This window comes from Hemiscyllium ocellatum, chromosome 1, assembly GCF_020745735.1.
Source record: "Hemiscyllium ocellatum isolate sHemOce1 chromosome 1, sHemOce1.pat.X.cur, whole genome shotgun sequence".
Taxonomy (NCBI): domain Eukaryota; kingdom Metazoa; phylum Chordata; class Chondrichthyes; order Orectolobiformes; family Hemiscylliidae; genus Hemiscyllium; species Hemiscyllium ocellatum.
In genome coordinates, this window is record NC_083401.1 from 74,590,398 (window position 1) to 74,612,223 (window position 21,826).

At 43.6% G+C, this 21,826-nt stretch overlaps 1 protein-coding gene across 1 annotated transcript in view; it reads left to right on the forward strand.

Moving 5' to 3' along the window:
- Nucleotides 1–21,826, forward strand: part of LOC132833419 (sodium channel protein 60E-like) — a 175,939-nt gene that overhangs the window by 113,968 nt on the left and 40,145 nt on the right. Inside the window, exon 18 of the mRNA XM_060852087.1 lies at nucleotides 18,201–18,473. Coding sequence (XP_060708070.1) covers nucleotides 18,201–18,473 — 273 coding nt within the window. The remainder of the gene's footprint in view (nucleotides 1–18,200; nucleotides 18,474–21,826) is intronic.

Below are 21,826 nucleotides of genomic sequence, written 5' to 3' on the forward strand. Positions count from 1 at the left end.
TGTGTGGACATATATTGTAGCCAGGTGAGGAAACGTCAAATGGCTCTCCTTTATTCCCAGTCCTCATTTGACCACAACAGGCCTTTTGTACAAGGTTCAGTGTTGACGCACTAATTATTTATAACATACATTACTGACCAGGATGACGGAAGTGTATGCAGAATCACCAGATTGGCAGACGACACAAAAATAGGTGGGAAGGCAAGTCGTGAAGATGGCACAGGAGTCCACAAAGAGATAGATAGGTTAAACAAATGGGCAAAAACTTGGCAGATGGAATATAATGTGAGAAAATGTGAACTAGAAGGAACACTTTGGCAAAAAGAGTAGAGAGCTGAATATTATTTTAATGGACATAGGTTGTCGAAGGATACAACACAGAGGGATTTGGGGATCTCATGCATGAATCACAAAAAAGCGAGCCTGGAATTTCAAAAGGCATGACTGAAGGCAAATGGAATTCAAAGGGAATGAGTATAAAAATCTTGCTACAATCCTACAAGGCACTAGTCAGACCACATCTAGAATATTGTCTGTGAAATTCTTTACCACAGTGGGCTGTCAAGGATATATTGATAAGACAGAAATAGATTTTTAGAGTAGGGGACTCAGGAATTATGAGAATAAGGCAGGAAAGTGATGTTGAGGATTGTCAGATCAGCCACAATCTCACTGAATGGCAGAGCAGACTCAATGGGCCAATTGCCCTACTTCTGCTGCTATGTCTTGTGGTCTTATGAGCTTGTGAAATAAAATATGTACAAATGTTGCCACAGACCCTCGAGATCTGCACACATACAAATTCAGATTATAAAGTGGGGAAGGATACTCTGGTAAGTGGCAGTACATGAAACAGTAAACAGTTCATGGTTTGGTGACTTGCTGGCTTCAGGTTGAATTCAATGGCCTTAATGCTTTCAACTTCAAGATGGAGATAGTTGAGTTGATGACATCTCTGGAAATGCAAATTTGGAGTTGAGTTCTTCCTTTAAAATCTTTGTTACACATGCAGAGAAAGTCAACAGGCACTATAAACAACCCAAAAGCTTGCAACTTGTGTGGAGAGAATAGAGGGTGAAAAGAGTAGCAGAAGTGGAAAGACCCCACTTCACTTCTTAACTACATGTTCCACACTGCAGTGTGAGTATGTGTTAAAAATATACCAAGGTGGTGTCTTGTCATGTGACTTTCTCTCCAGCTGCTAGTAATTCAAACACGATTATATTTTCCAATTGAAACTTGATTAGCTCATTGATCAGCTCATGTAGGGAAAGCAATCTTAAACCAGGTCACATTGTTCAAGCAATTAGTCTTTGAAGGTCCAACTCCAACAATGCTTGTGATACAGTGGGTTGTTTTCCTACACCCAGGCCAAAGAACTTGGGTTCACATCCCACTTTATGCCAGACATGAGAGACACAACTTGTCTGAATGACATTCTTAAAATAACTAGAAGATGAACTGTGGGATCTTTCACACACTTCAGGGGTAATTAAAGTCACAGGGATCTACAGCACACAGACAGGCCCTTTAACACATCAAGATTGCACTGGTGAAACACAACCACCTAACTATTCTGATCCTGTTTTCCAGCAGTTGGCCCATAGCCTCTAATGCATTGACCTCACAAATGTATATCTAAGTGCTTCTTAAATATCTGGACAGATGCTGACTCTGCCACCCTCACAGGCAGTGAGTTCCAGATTCCCATCACCCTCTGGGGAAAGAATTTTTCCTCACATCTCCTCTAAACCTCCAGTACCTTCCCCAGAATCTCTGCCCCAAGGCCATTGATCTCACCGCCAAAGGGAAAGCTTTTGTTTTATCTGTTTATCTGTGCCCCTGTTAATTTTATACATCTCAATTGTGTCTCCCTCTAACCCAACTCAGCCTCCTCTTCTCCAGGTGATATAACCCCCGTCGATCCAATCTCCCTTCACAGCTAAAATGCTGCCGCCCAGGCAGCAAAACTGTGGTAAATCTCCTCTGCTCCCTCATCAGTGCAACTACATTCCTCCTGCAATGTCGATTCCAGAACCTCACACAAATTCTAGCTGCGGCTTAACCAATGTCTTATAAAGAGCAGCATCACCTCCCTGCTCTTAAACTCTATGCCTCAGCTAATAAAGTTAAGTGTTCCGTGTGCCTTTTTATCCATTTTATCTACCAGTTCTGTTACCTTAAGGAAGTGATGAACATGCACATCAAGGTAGTTCCCAGGTTCCCAGTAGTTCCCAGGATCATACCACTCATGATTTATTCCCTTGCCTTATTTTACCTGCCCAAGTGCATCACCTCACACTTATCCAAACTGAATTCCATTGTCCACTGATCAGCCCATCTGACCAGTCCATCTATATCCTCCTGTAATCTAAGGCTACCCTCCTTACTATTTACCACCTCACCAATTTTCATATCAGCTACAAACTTACTGGTCATTCTACACATGTCTGAACAATTCATATATACTACAAACAGCAAGGGCCCAACACTGATCCCTGTGGAACCCTGAATGGACACAAGCTTCCCAGTCACACAATCATCCCTCAACCATCACCCTTTGTTTCCTGTCAAGATTAGAGTGGTGCTGGAAAAGCATAGCAGGTCAAGCAGCATCCTAGGAGCAGGAAAATTGACGTTTCGGGTAGGAGTCCTTCAGTAGGAATGAGGCTGGAAGCCTCAGGGTGGAGGGATAAATGGGAGGGGGGTGGGACTGGGGAGAAGGTGTCAGTGCTGGTCCATGTGAATTTAAGGTCAGGGTGGAATGTGTTGGTGAAGTTGATGAACTGTTCAACCTCCTTGTGGGAGCACGAGGTAGTGCTGATGCAGTCATTCATAGAGCAGAAGAAAAGGTGGAGAATGGTGCCTATGTAACTACAGAAGACGGACTGTTCTACATAGCCTACAAAGAGACAGGCATAGCTGGGGCCCATGCGGGTGCCCATGTCTGCCCCTTTTGTCTGGAGGAAGTGGGAGGATTTGATAGAGAAATTGTTGAGGGGGAGGACCAGTTCACCCAAACGAATGAGAGTATCAGTGGAAGGGTACTGTTGGGGACATTGGGAGAGGAAGAAATGGAGGGCTTGGAGGCTCTGGTCATGGTGGATGTTGGTGTAGAGGGTCTGGATGTCCATGGTGAAGATGAGGCATTGGGGGCCAGGGAACCGGAAGTCTTGGAGGAGGTGGAGAGTGTGGGTGGTGTCCCAAATATATGTGGAGAGTTCCTGGACTCGGAAGGTGAGGACAGTATCGAGGTAGGTGAAGATCCCTGACAAGATGTCTAATCCCTTGGACTGAAATGCTAGGCTGCCTTTGACTCGGTGTGCTAGGCCCCCTTGACTGATAAATGCTACCATTTCAATGAGGACTACTCCCCTATTACAGTAGACATGGTTGCTGCTTGCTGCACATGATGGTGCATTCTGCAATTCAATTCAGCACTTCCGGAGCACACATTTAGTGCAAACAACATTGGTCAGGATAGTCACGGTGGCTAGCAAATCCTGATCTCATCACTTGTAACCAGTACAATGCTGCTTCCTTTTCTATTTTCCCTCTCCTTCCTAAATTTGAAGTACCCCTTGATAGTCACTTTCCATTCTTGGTCACCCTGCAGCCATGTTTGTGTACTGACAATTAGATAATTAGTATCGAGGTAAGTAGAGATGAGTTTGGTGGGGCAGGATCAGGCTGAGAGCGCAATGTGCAATAGGTGGATGGAGGTGGGGGTAAAGGTTGTAGGTCAGAGAGGAGGTTGGAGCTGATAGGTGGGAAAGAAGATTGACAGGTGGGACAGGTCATGAGGATGGTGCTGAGCTGAAAGTTTGGTACTGGGGTAAGGTGGGGGAGAGGAAATGAGGAAACTAATGAAGTCCACATTGATGCCCTGGGATTGAAGGGTTCCAAGGCAGACACTGAGGTGTTCTTCCTCCACACGTCAGGTGGTGAGGGAATGACAGTGGAGGTGGCCCAGGACCTGCATGTCCTTGGCAGAGTGGGAGGGGGAGTTGAAATGTTCGGGTATGGGATGTTAGGGTTGATTAGTGTGAGTGTCCCAAAGATGTTCCCTAAAGCACTCTGCTAGAACGTGTCCAGTTTCCCCAATGTGAAGGAGACTGTATCGGGATCAAGGGATACAGTTAATGCCAAGTGGAAGTGCAGGTGAAACTTTGATGGATGTGGAATGCTCCTTTGGGGCCTTGGATGGAGGTGAAGGGGGAGATGTGGGCGCAGGTTTTGCAATTCCTGCAGTGGCAGGGGAAGGTGCCAGGAGGGGAGGGTGGGTTGTTGGAGTGCATGGACCTGACCGGGTAGTCATGGAGGGAATGGTCTTTGTGGAAAGCGGATAGAGGTGGGGAGGGAAATATATCCCTGATAGTGGGGTCCATTTGTAGGTGGCGGAAATGACAGCTAATGATACGGAGGTTGGTGGGATGGAAGGTGAGGACCGGGGGGCTCTGTCCTTGTTGCGGATGGAGGGGTGGGGTTTGAGGGCAAAGTGCAGGTCGTGGATAAGATGCATTGGAGGGCATCTTAAACCACGTGGGAGGGGAAATTATGGTCTTTAAAGAAGGAGGCCATCTAGTGTGTTCTGTGGTGAAACTGGTCAACAGATATGGTGGAGACAGAGGCATTGAGAATACGGGATAGCAGTTTTGCAGTAGGTAGGATGGGAGGAGGTGTAATCCAGATAGCTGTGGGAGTCAGTGGATTTGTAAAAAATGTCGGTATTGAGTGGGTTGTCATGAATGGAGATGGAGAGGTCCAGGAAGGGGAATGAGATGTCAGAGCTGGTCCATGTGAATTTAAGGTCGGGGTGGAATGTGTTGGTGAATTGATGAACTGTTCAACCTCCTTGTGGGAGCACGAGGTGGTGCTGATGCAGTCATCCATAGAGCAGAGGAAAAGGTGGAGAGTGGTGCCGGTGTAACTACAGGAGACGACTGTTCTACATAACCGACAAAGGGACAGGCACAGCTGGGGCCCATGTGGGTGCCCATGTCTACCCCTTTTGTCTGGAGGAAGTGGGAAGATTTGAAAGAGAAATTGTTGAGGGGGAGGACCAGTTCACCCAAACGAATGAGAATGTCAGTGGAAGGGTACTGTTGGGAACATCACGAGAGGAAGAAATGGAGGGCTTGGAGGCTCTGATCATGGTGGATGTTGGTGTAGAAGGTCTGGATGTCCATGGTGAAGATGAGGCATTGGGGGCCAGGGAACCATAAGTCTTGGAGGAGGTGGAGAGTGTGGGTGGTGTCCCAAATATATGTGGAGAGTTCCTGGACTCGGAAAGCTAGGACAGTATCGAGATAGGTGGAGATTCCTGACAGGATGTCTATCCCCTGAACTGAAATGCTAGGCTGCCTTTGACTCGGTGTGCTAGGCCCCCTTGACTGATAAATGCTACCATTTCAATGAGGACTACTCCCCTATTACAGTAGACATGGTTGCTGCTTGCTGCACATGATGGTGCATTCTGCAATTCAATTCAGCACTTCCAGAGCACACATTTAGTGCAAACAACATTGGTCAGGATAGTCACGGTGGGCTGGCAAATCCTGATCTCATCACTTGTCACCAGCACAATACTGCTTCCTTTTCTATTTTCCCTCTCCTTCCTAAATTTGAAGTACCCCTTGATAGTCACTTTCCATTCTTGGTCACCCTGCAGCCATGTTTGTGTACTGACAATTAGATAATTAGTATCGAGATAGGTAGAGATGAGTTTGGTGGGGCAGGATCAGGCTGAGACGATGGGTTGACTGGGCTAGTTTGGCTTATGGATCTTGGAAGGAGGTAGAATCGGGCAATGCGGGTTTCCCAGACTATGAGGTTGGAAGCTATGGGTGGGAGATCTCCTGAGGAGATGAGGTTGTGTATGGTCTGGGAGATGATCCCAGGTCCTTTGTTCCCTTTCAATTCTGGATCTAATTTGCCAAATTTCTTCAGATCCCATGGGCTCTTAATTTCACTTTGAGTCTCCCATTAGGAAACTTATTAAAAACCTTGCTGAAGTCCAAGTAGACTCCACGATAGCAAAGAATAGCAAAGATGATTCTCAATAGGAGCAAGAGTAACAGGGTAGTTGTTATGGGGGACTTTAACTTCCCCAACATTGACTGGGAATACTTTGTTCAAGTAGTTTATAATGGATCAGTTCTTGTTCAATGTGTGTAGGAGGGTTTTCTGACACAGTATATAGACAGGCCAACAAGGGGCAATGCCATATTAGATTTGGTACTGGGGAATGAACTCAGCATTTTGGTGATAGTGACCACATTTTGGTTATGTTTACAATAGCAATGGGCAGGGATAGGTATATACTGCAGGGAAAGAGATATAACTGGAAGAAAGGCAATTATGACGTGATTAGGCAAGATTTAGAATGCATACGATGAGGAAGGAAATGGCAGGGGATGGACACATTTGAAATATGTAGCTTATTCAAGGAACAGCTACTGCGGGTCCTTGATAAGTATATACCTATCAGGCAGGGAGGTATTTGTCAAGAGAGGGAGCCATGGTTTACTAAAGAAGTTGGAACCTCTTTACAAGAGGAAGAAGAAGGCTTATGTGAGGATGAGGTATGAAGGCTCAGATAGGGGGCTGGAGAGTTATAAGTTAGCCAGAAAGGATCTAAAGCGAGGGCTAAGAAGAGCCAGAAGGGGACATGAGAAGTTGTTGGAGGATAGGATCAAGGAAAACCCCAAGGCATTCTATAGGTAGATCAGGAATAAAAGAATAACTAGAGTAAGATTGGGGCCAATCAAAAAAAGTAGTGGAAAGCTGTGTGTGGAATCTGAGGACATTAGGGAAGCACATAATCTTTTCGTCAATATTCACATTGGAAAAGGGCAATGTTAATGAGAAAACGGAGATACAGGCTACTAGATTAGATGGGATTGAGGTTGACAATGAGGAGGTTCTAGCGATTTTAGATGATCTGAAAACAGATAAGACCCCTGGGCCAGATGGAATTTATCCTCAGATTCTCTGAAAAGCCAGGGAGGAGATTGCAGAGCCTTTGGCTTTGATCTTTATGTCATCATTGTCAACAGGAGTAGTGGCAAAAGACTAGAGAATAAGAAGGGGAGTCAGGACAGCCCTGGTAATTATAGGCCAGTGAGCCTTACTTCGATTGTGGGCAAAGTGTTAGAAAAGGTTGTAAAAGATAGGATTTATAATCATCTAGAAAGGAATAATTTGATTAGATAGTCAACATGGTTTTGTGAAGGGTAGGTCGTGCCTCACTAACCTTACTGAGTTTTTCGAGAAGGTGACAAAACAGGTGATAAAACACCTTCAGTAAAGTGTCTGATAAGGTTCCACACTATAGGCTATTGCACAAAATACAGAGTTTCAAGATTGAAGGTGAATTAGTGATTTGGATCAGAAATTGGCTAGCTGAAAGAAGGCAGAGAGTGATGGTTGATGGGAAATGTTCATCCTAGATTTCAGTTATCAGTGGTGTGCCGTAAGGATCTGTTTTGGGGCCACTGCTGTTTGTCATTTTTATAAATGACCTGGATGTGGGTGTAGAAGGATGGGTTAGTAAATTTGTGGATGACACTAAGGTAGGCAGAGTTGTGGATAGTGCTGAAGGATGTTGTGGGTTACAGAGGGACATAGATAAGATGCAGATCTGGGCTGAGAAGTGGAAAATGGTGTTTAATGTGGAAAAGTGTGAAGTAGTTCACTTTGGAAGAAAGCAGGAATGCAGAGTACTGGGCTAATGGTAAAATTCTTGGCAATGTAGATTAACAGAGATCTCGGCGTCCAGGTGCATAAATCCCTGAAAGTTGCCACCCAGGTTGATAGGGTTGTAAGGAAGACATATGGTATCTTGGCATTTATTGGGAGGGGGATGGAATTTCGCAGCCATGAGGTCATACTTGAGCTGTCCAAGACACTGGTAAGGCTGCACCTGGAGTATTGTGTGCAGTTCTGATCACCGCATTACAGGAAGGATGTGGAAGGTTTGGAAAGGGTTCAAAGAAGATTTACTCGGATGTTGCCTGGTATGGAGGGAAGGTCTTACGAGAAAAGGCTGAGGGAACTGAAGCTGTTTTCATTGGAGCGAAGAAGGTTGAGAGGTGACTTAATTGAGACATTTAACATTATCAGAGGATTAGATCGGGTGGACAGTGAGAGCCTTTTTCCTCGGATGGTGAAAGCTAAACATGAGGGGATATCATTTTAAAAAATTGAGGGGTGATAGATTTAGGACAGATATCGGGGTAGTTTCTTCACTCAGTGAGTAGAAGGTGCATGAAATGGCCTGCTTGAAACTGTAGTAGACTCGCCGACATTAAAGATATTTAAATGGGCATTGAACATACACATGGATAATAATGGAACAGTGTAGGTAGATGGGCATCAGATTAATTTCACAGGTCGGTGCAACATCGAGGGCCGAAGGGCCTGTACTGCACTGTAACGCTTTATGTTCTATGTTCTACGTAGACTACGTCAAATACATTGCCCTCCAAAAAATTCAATTAAGTTGGTCAGACATGACCTCCTTTTAAGAAACCATGCTGACTGTTCTTAATTAATCCCTGCCTCTGCAAATGCAGATTAATTTGTCCTTCAGAATTGTTTCCAATAGTTTCCCCACCACTGAGGTTCAACTGACTGGCCTCATTTGTCTTGGTTTACCTCTTTCTCCCTTCTTGAATAACAGTACCACATTAGCTGTCCTCCAATTCTCTGGCACCTCTCCTGTGGCTAGAGAGGAATTGACAGTGCCCCTGCTATTTCCTCCCTTGCCTCACTCAACAGCTTGGGATACATTTTACCCAGTTCTGGAGATTATTCTATGTTTAAACCTGCCTGATCACTCAGAAATTCCTGCCACACTAATTTCTTGATGTATATCACAGTCTTTATCTGGGATTTCTATACCCACACTGTCCCTCTCATTGATGAATACAACTCAAATTATTTATTTAGGACCCTACCTATATCCTCTGGCTCCATGCACACATTGCCATTAATAGGCCCTTCCCTCTCCCTAGTGAGCCTTCTACCCTCAAAGTACTTGTAAAATCACTTGGGATTTTCCATTATTTTACCTGCCATTACTCTCCATGCCCCAATTTTGCTACCTCAATTTCCTTTCTAAGTGTCCTCTTGCACGTTCTGTATTCTTTGGTTTTGAGCACACTATCTGCTATAAGCCTCTCTTTTTCCCTTTATCCAATTCTGTTTGTCTCTTCATGTCCAGGAAACATGGATTTGTTGGTCCCAACCTTTATATTTGTCGGAATATGTTGGCCTGGTACACCCCCTATTTCCTTATTTACCAAGAAGTATCTGCTCCCAGTCCAGTCTGGCCCAATCATACCTGATCTTATTAAAATCAACCCTCTCCTTTAGAACTTTGATTTCAGGCCCATCCTTGTCCTTTTCCAGAATAATCATGAATCATTGGAAGTTATGATCGCTAACTGCAAAATGCTCCCCCACTCGCCCAGCTTCATTTTCGGCAATTAATTCTAGGATTGCCCCCTCTCTCTTGCAGGGCTTTCTACATATTGGTTTATAAAGTTGTCCTGGATATGCTTTAAGAATTTTGCTCCCTCTTAATCTTTTACACTATGACTATCCCAGTTAACATTGGGAAAGTTGAAATGCCCCACTATTATTGCCCTATTGCATTGTTTTTGGAGGGTTGACAGAGTTGCTGTCTTTGCTCCAATGGGGGTGGAGTGTGTGCTAATGCAAATTAGGTGGCCAATCGAATTATAAACTCAAATTACATTTAGTATATGTTTTTAAAGAGTCTGTTTTTCAAAAGTTCAATTTCATGTTTCCAGCCAGTAGATTAAGATGATTATTTTACACAAGCCCAAATTCATGACAAAGAGAATTCTGAATTATGGATGAGAATTTCCATTTTCAATTTAAAATCTTAGATCGTGTCATTTCTGCCATAATCTGCAGTGATCTTCTGGAGCAATCAATTGCATTTCATCCAATTCCATATGCAAGTAGGTTTTATGGAGACTTCTTATCAAACCACATGTGACCTACAGGCAGAGATTCTCTTCCCATTGACACCTCCTGCGGTAGGAAGTTCCATCTTTCCCATACGCCCCTTCACTTGATCTGTGCTGAGAACCCTATAGCAACCTGCAGTCATTGGTCTATCCACTACCCTTCTCCCACTGGAGATGGCTGCAAGTTGCCAGGATGTCCTCTTCCCTGCTGATGGGCTAAAGAAGCTTTCCTATAAGTTCCAGATGGTCTGGGTCCAGGTTGCACAGGGGTCTAGTATCTCAAGCAGATGTACAAGAAATAGGACCCAGTGCGAAAAGAGGAGGAATATTTCCTGCTCCCCACAAGGATAAGTGCCACTGTCTTTTTAATACAAGCATGCACTCAGGGGCTAATCAGTCATTAGATTGTGCCACTATACAGTGAAATCAGAAAGATTGCCAAACCCAGCATACATGTACGATGTGCATTAAAGGGCTTATACCCAACCTATGCTGCTCATCAGCAAGTAAAGCCTCTGAGACACTCCACTTCCTACTCACTACCAGGCAATTCTATTCATGCTCATCAAGTGTTCCTACACACATTCACATCACATACCCTTCCCTTTCTCTCAATACACACAGTAAAAAAGAACCTGGCAGAACGGTTCTGAACTCTGCCTCCTCACCTGTTTTGAACAAGGCACAGCCGAGCTGATGAGTGAGGACCAAGAGTAGTCCTGCTTCCCTGACAGTGATCGGCCTGGCACGAAATGCCAGTGAGGAACGTGGCTATCTGCTCCTCTGAAATGTTCAGTCAGTCTCTCACATTGCTGTACCTAAGGGCTGGGCTTCCTCACCAACAAATTCACTTCACTCCCACAGGTATGAGCAGTGAACAGACAGCTAAATGCCAGGAGACACAGAGGCTGCCCACAGCTTCCACCAGCATAGAGCTCATCATTTCAGTTCGTGCTGTAACTAGTTTAGATGCATGAATGCAGCCTGGTGAACATATCCCTACCATTTGTCCACAGCCACCAGAGGAACAAATGACCTGGGTCTCTGAGGCACAGGTGACAGGAAAGATCAATCATCTGCACAGCTCAAGGCAGTAGTTGCGCTCTTGCATTTGATCATAAGTGACAAGGTCAAACCACAGAGGCAGGGAGGGAAGCATCAGACTGGAACTCTGGAGGTTCTCACAAGACTGGGGGAGTTCATCCATCCTCTGTGTCCTGCTGTGGCTCTGACAAATGCCTGGCTGCCTTCATGGAAAGGGTGACAGTGGCCTTGGAGGTTCAGATCTCGCTGTAAACTCAGTGGATTTCAGATAGGTGTAAGCAGCTGCCCTCCATCACCCTTGGCATGAACGTTGTGTATCAATAGCAAGGATAAAAGGGAGAAAGGAGGCAGCTCAATCTTCCTCCAGGTGCTCTTTCTGCTCAAAGAGTCAGGGTGGTGCCCACAGTGAATCCTGACAGCTTCACCTCAGGACACTCCAAAATGTTTGGTCATTCCATGCAGCAGGTCAGGCTGAGCCATCTTTACAAGAGACACTCAGCAGCCAGAGGTCTTCTCAGCCCTGAGCACTTGGATAATCTGACAGTTTTCACAGTCACTGAGTGACTCCTCAACAACTGTGGATGTCAGGCCCATGCCTAGATTAACTAGTCTACAAAGAAAGAAGGAAACCTTTTGCAGACACCTCGTTGGCATGTAAATGTGTATTCTCTTTTATTTTTCAGTAACATTTGCTTTGGTCTCACTTGAAGTGACTCCTGTGCAGCAGCATCCTGAGATATGGCCTTTCCCTTGGGAAAGCAGTGAGTGTTCCTGTACTCTATCTCATAACCCAATGAACCATGGAGCTGGCTTTGGGCAATCCAGTCAAAGATGCAGAGGTGATGCACACATTGCACATCAGGGGATATTGCCCTGGGACAGCCACGCAGTTGGCTCCACACAAGGTAGTTGTGGAAATCCTGTAGAGAGATGACTGTCATCCACAGGGTGTAGAAACCAAAGATCTTTTCTATGGCTAGAGTTCTCATGGCCTCCCATGAAACTTTTCATTCTCAATACGTGAGTGGGCAATGCACAACTGAAAGGTGTCTCTCACCATTACTTAGTGGTGGATAGTGTGAAGTATTCATGTTTGCGCACCTCATATACAGGAAACTCACTCACTGAGAATGTGTGCCATGACTCCAGTACAGAGTTGGATCGTAACATTGTACAGGACTGTAAGGGGAGAGAGGGGAGGAGAGGGCAGAGTGGGACTAATGGCATCAAGTTGTGAGAAACCTGAGTGCTCCCTGATCTTCTCTTTCATTGAGGGATGGAAAGGAATAATGCAGTTGTGTGTGTGTGTGAGAGAGTCCAGAGTGTGGCGCTGGAAAAGCACAACAAGTCAGGCAACATCCAAGGAGTACGAGAATCGACGTTTCGGGCATAAGCTCTTCATCAGGAAGGCTTCTTAATGAAGGGCTTATGCCCGAAAGGTTGATTCTCCAGCTCCTGAGATGCTGCTTAACCTGCTGTGCTTTTCCAGCACTACACTCTCATTTCTGATCTCCAGCATCTGCAGTCCTCACTTTCTCCTGTGTGTGAGAGTGCCCACTTTGTAGCAGCTGCAGGTCCATCAGAGCTTAGGATCTTTCAGTTCGGCTTCGTTTTTTTAGTTTTCCTTTGTGGGATATGGGCATCACTGGCTGGGCCAGCATTTATTGTCCATCCCTAGTTGTCCTTGAGAAGGGGGTGGTGAGCTGTCTTCTGGAACCACTGCAGTCCACCTGCTGTGGGTTGCCTCACAATACCATTAGGGAGGGGATTTCTTGCCTTGGAATTATCACGTCACATCCAGAGATGAAATGAGTTCTGTTTTTATAGCAAACATGACAGAAAATGAAATCCTTCTCAGTCCACTTTGTGTAGAGAACACAATGCCTCCACAGCCAGCCTGTCCATAACAAACCAAAATGCAACACGTCACTACCACCCAGTTCCCCCAGAAGTGGGTGGCTATGAGGTTTTCACAGACCTCCTGCCCTGTCATAGAGTCATAGAGATGTACAGCACAGAAATAGACTCTTCGGTCCATCTTGTCCATGCTGACCAGATGTCCTTAATTAATCAAGTCCCATTTGCCAACACTTGGCCCATATCCCTATAAACCCTTCCTGTTCATGTACCTTCCAGATGCCTTTTAAACATTTTAATTGTAGCAACCTACACCACTTCCTCTGGCAGCTCATTCCATATACACCTCAGTATGAAAATGTTGCCACTTAGGTCTCTTTTAAATCTTTCTCCTCTCACTCTAACCCTTTGGCTCCTATGCAGTAGCCTCCCCCATTACAAAGAGTATATGTGAAGATCCTCCTTGACTACCTCAGCATTCACAGTAAGAACTTCCTCCCCAGAGGAGACCTCACACTTCTCCATCTTGTCCTATCCCAATAAAACGCCACTTTGTCACATCAGGTTGAGTTGGATACAGTAGGCAACTATAATGTAGGACACATTGGGTGCACTGCATTTCACCACCTGACTAGCCCAACCATCCGAACCTTATCTTCAGGAGCTTAGTGATCTATGTTCCAATGGGCCTTGTGGAAGCTCGATCAACATTATGGCTTCTCCTCAGTGCCAGTCTGTAGATTACTGACACATGCCATGAGCCAGGGTTTTAAAGAAGTCTCCCTTGTCACCAACCCCGAGTGGGCCTGAAAGATGTGGACCTCTGTGAGTGTTCCAGAATGTGGTCATAGTGACAGCTGCCTGGAAAACATGCACATACCCCCGGTGTGCTTGCTGAAGATCTATTCATTTAACCTGCAGAAATTTAGGCTGTTCATGAACTGATCTGGTCACTGATAAGGATGATCTGATGACTACATGGGGAAGGATAATGTGTGCTCAGTGGCAGTGTGCATTGTCTGGGGTATTGGAAGCATGCCAGTGCATATCTCCATAGACATTAGTTAGCTGGCATTGAGGGAGACTGAAGCAGAACCCCTTGTGAAGTGATCTCAAAATGGTTACATTGCAAGTAAACATGTCCACCTTTCCCCTTACTGCCTAGTTCCTGCCACTCTCCCCTTGTGTGAGACTGGTACCCAGCCGGAATGCCAGAACTTGCAGCCTACACCAACACAGCAGCTCACAGATTGCATTTGCCCCCTTTGTTACATTGCTCACAGCAGATTTCAGCGGAATGGAGTGACCATCAGGTGAAAATGTACTTTAGCTCGTGGCATTCGAAAGATCTCATTTGAATATGATTACTCAAGCACTTTAAGATGTAGTTACAGAGGCAAACATTCTGGATCTTCCACTCACTGGACTCCTGGTAAATAGGGACTTTATCATAACAGGCATATTCTGTTACTTGTCCCAAATGAAATTCCTGTCCCTTTTGTTGCTGCTGTCGCCATTTTGAGTGTTGAACAGTAAGGTTGATTCTCTTTCAGAATGGTGAGATTCAGCTATTTATTGGCCCTTTCAAGTACCAAGCCCCATGTGGCCCACTACTTCTCTCAAATCTGTTACATCCTCACTGATTCACTATTTCCCTCCATTCTGATATCTTCACTGATTCACCCTCTTCCTTCATTCTGTTACATCCTCACTGATTCGCCATCTCTCTCCATTCTGTTGAATCCTCACTGGTTCGTCATCCTTGTTGCCCTTATGCCCCTTTGTCCCACCTCCTTACTAACACCAGCAAACATAAAGGTTCTCAATTTCCCCCCAGAGCCAGCCCTTGAACATCAGGATGCCACTGTCTCTGCTGTCTCCTTGGCCAAAACCACTGCACCCTGTTGTTCTTTAACCTCCTTATAAGACCATAGGCTCTCCATCTTGACCTTCCAAATCTCCAACTACAACAAGCAACCTCTGTTCATCTCTGTGACCATTTGCCCCACTTCATCGGCTCCCAACCTCCTTGACGCCAAGTCCCAGATAAGAATTGGCCTCACTCTGATTGATGCACTGAAAAGATCCTTCAGCACCCTACACTGACTGCAAACCAACACCCCTGACACACTAGCACCCAGGCCCTGGATTGGCTTTCTACAGCACAAGACACGGCACTGACTAAAGCACAAAGCCATCCCCCCAGTTTATCAAACCGCTTGTTGCCTAGACTGACTGGAGCACACTCCCCTCTCCCTGCAGAGTGACTGAAACACCCACACCCAACTCCATCCTAGGAGTGACTGGAGAACAACACCCAGCCCAGACTGAGTGTCATACATTTACCAATCACACTCTCAGCGGACTAACCAGAGTACTCACCAGAATAAGCAATCACACCCCCCCCCCATTTCATTCCCTTCCCTCCCCCACTCACTGCCATGGGATTGGCTAACTGGAGACCCCCATCCCACTCTCCCACTTCCCCTCCCCCTCATCCCCACCCCCATCCCTGCAGAGTTAATTGGGAAGGTGAAGACCACATCCATCTAGAAGGACAAGGACAGCAAATACATGGGAACACCACCATCTACAACCTCACATCTCAGCAGCACATATCCCCACTTGGAAATATATTGCTGCTCTTTCACTGTCACTGGATCAAAATCCTGGGATTTGCTCCCTAAGGGCATTGTAAGTCAACCTGCAGCACATGGACTGCAACAGTTTGAGAAGGAAGCTCACCATTACCTTCACAACGGGAACTAGGGATGGGCAATAAATGCTGGCCAGCCAGCGATGCCCATAACATTTTTAAAAGTTCATTTCAATTCTTTTTGACATATGAGCAACCAATGCATGTGGATAAGCCTCTCTTGAACTTGATGGTGACACACCCGACCCACCGACTGGAGAAGGAGAACTTAATCACTGACGTTTATCTTGGCACAGACAATTTCATTTTATAGCCAGAGGTGCTTTTATATACAACGCAACATTTTTTTTCCCATCACCAAATCTCTGTGACCTCTTTTTTCATTATTAGCTATTAACCGCCACCACACAATCACCTAAGAGAGCGATTTTTAATTTTTGCCTTTTATCTGATTGAGTTCTCCACTCATCATATCAGAAAGTGGAAAATCAAATTCTATCAATTGATTAAAATTTTGACTATAATTCACTTTGAGCTTTATTCCTTTTGAGTAGTAGGGATCTTTTTCAGTCAACCTAATACCTGACACGTCAGAAAACCCATCACAATACTTACAAGTCTTCCAGACAAATGACCAAGGGAAAAGTCAAGTTGTTTACAAAGTGCTTGTCTGGTATTAGATGCAGAGGGCTTCCATGGAAACACATGATATATAATATAAACCCCAAAATTGTAAGCACAGCTTAACAATTGTGAAGACTTGAACAGCCATATGTAGAGATATTGCTGGAATTTAATCTGCTGACTGGACTGCTTACCAGAACAAAACAGTAATATCTTCTGGTGACATCTTGTCTGGCAAAGTCCACATTATTCCTCAGTGCAAAGTATTCTGGGTATCCTGGATTTCCTGGATTTCATGGGAGGAATCTAAGTTCCTATTAATAGCTGTTTCTCTCCAAATCAAATTAAAATGTCTGTATCACCTCAAAATGCTGCTGCCCTATCTGCTCAATCATCAAATTACCAAAACAGAAAACTTGTCCAGTAGCAGTGAATTTCATGTTGGGCCCTTAATTGTACCATGGGCAAATTATTTAAATATGTAAATGGTAGGCTTGTTTCTCAATGGTGTGATTCTTAGCTTTCCCAATATCCTCCAGCACACAAATGCTAACAAATCCATGTGCGACAGCTTGGAGTCACTGATTCTGCATTTCACAACATAAGACACACATACTAGCTCTTTTCCACCCATCATTGTGAGAGTTAAATATCAAGGTCATCATCCCAGCAAGGTAAGTCTCTCAATGGCTATTAGGCAATAAGTATACACCGTATTACATTTTTTAGAAATCAGGCAAAATGATTTGTAATGAGTGGGAAATAGCTTTCATAGTTTAAACAAAACAGAATATTAGACAGTTACTACAGGCTTGAAATCCATAATTCGTTTGGGGCAAATGCAACATAGTTTTGGTGCAGGTGGCAGGGATTTGTGACAGACGTTGAGTTACACCATTCTGAAGTACTGTACCTGCTAAATTCCAGTGCAACTGGGTGCATGCATGTATACAAATGACATGAGATAGAGAGCTAAAGCTGCTCTTCCAGATATTATGTTATCATGCTTTTCACACAAAATTTCCATTGGATTTCTGTCTGTATAAAAGAGTCATAAGTTACCTGTAACTTATCAACTTGGTAGCACTGCTGTATGTTGAATCATCTCAGATATTGGAGTTGTGCAGAGCATTGGACTTTACTGTGACATTCGCAGTCTTGCTCAGCTCCTTCAGGATGGTCTTCAGTACATCATTATAAATATGATGCCAATTCAGTTTTCTTCCACAGCAGGGGACTCATCCAGCGTGCTTTTTTAAAGAGTCAAGCCCACAGACTCTTGAACCAGAAATTGGCTCATTTCTTTTTTGGCTGAGTCTTGGTTCTTAACTGTCAGGTCCTATTTGAACCTCTGTCTTCATTAGAAAATTCTTGTGTTGTATCGCACCCAGTGAAGAGAATGTAGAATATTTATCCCTGCGTGGATTTCTCGAGATTGTTGAGCAGGACAATCTGCAGCTGCTCCTCTGCCCAGTAGACTTCTGGCTCTTGCGTAAGTCAGCCTCATAGCCAAGAAGACATCTGTGTTACAATGTCCTTGAGGGAGTAGTGTAACAGTACACTTACCCCTTAAGTTACATCTCCAGTTCTGCCCTGATCCTGCTGGGCGGTGGGAGGGGATAGTTTAAATACTCTCTGTCTTTAAGATAGTTTGACAGATGTAAACATCTGCCTTGTATTTATTTATATTAAAATTTTCTCAAAGTATTTGCAAACATTATTATATTACCAAAATATAAATTGTTTTTTAAATATACAGTCCTAATACTTTGACATTTATTTAAATGACAATGATACTCATGTAACAATTTTGGGTAAATCACATTGCTAATATAATCTTAGTTAGGGAATTTAGAAATTAACATAATAAGTGCTAGCCCAGCCTGCAATGCTCATTCCCAATTACAACTAAATAAAGTTCTTGATAATTTTGTGCACTGAAGATTTGTTGTTAAAGTAATTTATTTTTGTTCATTTTGCAGGATATACAATTCACTGGGTTTATTTTTGCCTTACAGCTTGTTGTTAACGCCTTGGTTGCTTCAATACCATCGATTTCTAATGTCATGTTCGTATGTCTTGTATTCTGGCTGATATTTGGCATTGTTGGTGTTCAGATCTTTGGTGGAACTTTCTTCCAATGTGTGGATCAAAATAATGACCGTCTTCCCATTAGTATTGTAAATAATCGATCTGAATGCAATGCATACCAAGATCTCGGATACCAATGGGTCAACCCCAAGATTAACTTTGATAACGTATTAGCTGCTTACATGGCTCTCCTGCAGGTGGTAAGTAAGCAAAGATACATTTGCTGAGAATTTTCACTCTATGATTTAAGATATTCTGCATTCTGCTTTGCAAGAGAAATTTATATCAACTGTGAATGAATAACATTTCATAACCTTATGACAACCCAAGGGATGCTATGGAATCTATTCACAAATTTTCTTTGCTTTCTGGCTTTGGAGCATGCATTAATAAATTACAAAGTTGAGAAGAAATTATATGTTATTCCATGTTGTTGCTAAAATTGCTAATTAAATTGAATTTCACTTTAAATTTTGTTTTAAATGTAGTGTAAAGGCACATCTTTATACATCATTTATATTCTCTAGGTTATTTCACTCTGCCCAAAAGGCAAGCTTTCAGTTAATTGCCTGCTCCTGATCTAGATTTCATGGCAGTTTCCTTTTGCCATTGCCTTTCACACAAGAGCAAGGCAAGGAGACAAATCCAAGTCTATCTCAACGGAATGATGATTGAATCCATGCCATTGATGTTATTTTGAGCCATGCATTAGCCGTCTAGCCAATTGAGTTAACCAGCCTGCATCCTCTGAATAGTAAAGCAAATCAAACACTGGCACCATTTATGGTTCAATTTTTGTGGCAGATGCATAAAGGAAATAACTCAGTTGGCTGGACAGCTGGTTCTCAATGCAGAGTGATACAAACAGTGTGAGTTCAATTCCTACATTGGCTAAGGTTCCCACAAAGCACTCTCCTTCTCAACCTCTCCCCTCAGCTGAGGTGTGGTGACCCTCAGATTAAACCACCACCAGTTGTCTCTCTTTGATGTGAAAACAACCCTATGTCTGCTAAGTTTATAGCATAAAGGACTTGTATTTAGTGTTTTTCAGTCGTGAATATTACCAGTGGCCCCTTTTGTATTGGAGATATCATGTTAGCTTGTTCAAGGATTCTGTTAAGCTAATAAAAGCAAGTTTTACTAATAGCATTGTGCAAACTACGAATTTATGGTTGTCTACTCAAATACTGTCTTTTTTTTAAAAAAAAATTAGCGAACAGCTAATTCTCCTGTTCTGAATTTATAAAGAAACTTTCACAGCTTCAAAACATTCAAAGCTTTTCACAGCCATTGAATAACTTTTTTGTCAAAGCAATTTGTTTTTGATTAAAAGTGTGGCTTTACTCATACTGCAGCTGCTGTCACCCCAAGTGATGTGATCATTTCTTCCTCAAGGTGTGCTCACACCATTTGCCAAAGCCAAAACTTGATTCATACAGTTTTTTTTTTCTCTTGAGCTTAAGCTATCTCAAAAATACTTCACAGCCAATGAATTGCTGTTGTTTTTGGCAGTCAAGTCTGAGCAGAGCAATGTCCCACAGAAGCATATGACCAGTTAATTTATTTGCGGGTCTACGTTGAGAGCTGAACATTTGCCAAGAAACCAGGAGAGCTTCCTGCTCCTCTTACACAAATGTCATGGTATTTTGTACGTCTATCTAAACAGGGAAAAGGACCTTGGACGGGAGATAGTGGCCCAACTTTTTGCCGTGAATGAGAACATCCCCATCATGGCAAAAATGACGGATCAGCCATGAAATCAGCAATCCCTTTCCTGAACATTCCATTTTTACCAGACAGGAATGGGGCGGAATATGATATGTGAATTTCATGGAGACAACTAGTTCTCAACTCTGCCTTCATCAAATTGACATGTTGGTTGTCCTAGAATGTTTAACCCAAAGTGTGCAGATTAGACCTATTCAGAGCTGAACCTGAAGCTAGGAGCTTAGGTGTGAAGTTGATGCATTTCTTTAGATTGGTAATATCCTCTTTTGAATCTGGTCTTGGGGCACTCTTGGTAGACATCAGGTGCCCTTTGGGGAGGCAAGGTGTCCTTTGAAATTAGTAAAAGTTGACATAATTGTTTGTAAGCCATGCGTAAGCCCATTCCTATCATTTGGATCTGTCAACAGATCTATAGGAATGAATTGTCAAAACTGTCTTTAAAGCTATCTGTCTAAATCTTGACATGGGTCTATAGGAATTATTATGTAAGGAATGAGGGGCCAGAGTGGTTAGTCAGTGGGCATACCTCGGCATCAGGACATGATGGGCTACGGGAGGAAAGCAGAGGAATGGGTTAGCATGGAAAATGCCTGACTGTGTGAAATATAGTGCTGGAAGGATATTTCATATTTATTCTTTATTTTTAAAATTGCTGCCACAACGGTAGATCTTCATGACAGGCCATCTGTCCAGCCTGGCTTCAAAAGTAAGAAGCCCTTCCAGGGTCACCTACTAAGCCAGCCTGCACCCATCCTGTCTGAAAATTCTGGGCAGCCATTTTTAACGGGCAGGCTCACAGAACCAAAAATTATCCTATCTTTGCACATCCAAACTGGGAGTGAACACTTGACCCAATGCCATGGACAATAGTATGCTCCCTCAACATTTTGTCATTTTAGATTGTGTGTTAAGACAGGAGCAAATTTTGAACCTGTAACTTTCTGATTATGGAGTAGCAGTCTTAGAAATTGTTACAACCAGATCCAAATCAACCTCAATTAAGCAACAGTTGCCAAATCTGGTTTGACATAATCCTGCAGGTGTTCATCACAAAACCTTCTGTCTCCAACAACACTTCCCATCCAGTCCTGTCATTGATCATCCAACTCTCCATTTCACAGTTTAGTATCTTTCTCCAGTTAACTGGAAAGCAAATAATCCCTTCATTACCTGGGTAAATGGTTCATGCTTATCATTTAAAGAGAATCGAAAAATGTGGTGCTGGAAAAGCACAGCCAGTCCAGCAGCATCTGAGGAACAGGAGCATCAACATTTCAAGCATAAGCTCTTCATCAGGAAGCTCTTCATTACTCTTGAGCTCTTCCTGATGAAGGGCTTATGCTCAAAGCCTCAACTCTCCTGCTCCTCAGAGGCTGCCTGACCGACTGTGCTTTTCCAGCGCCACACTTTTCTACTCTGATCTCCAGCATCTGCAGTCCTCACTTTCTCCCTATCAGTTAAACAGTCTCTATATGCCGTTTTCATTATTTTTAAATTAATAAGCAAAATTGTTCAAAGGAATTATGAATTAAAAACTGTATTCATTGCTAAGAATAACCTAGAATGTTGCAAAACATTGAGCAATGACCAGGGGATTAGTCTTTAATTGCTGTAGTTTTCTAGGTAACCCTGGAAAGTTGGCATTTCTATTGCCAGATTTTTGCTAGATCTTGTTGACTTCACAAAGCTTTATAAGTGACAGGCAGAAGTCCTGCCCCTATTTCTGAATGATCTAAGTTTTGCCATCTGAGGAAGAAGGCAGGCTGTGACTCACCTGTGTAGGAAACTGTAGTTTATCGGGGCTGATTGAACTTAGTACTGAATT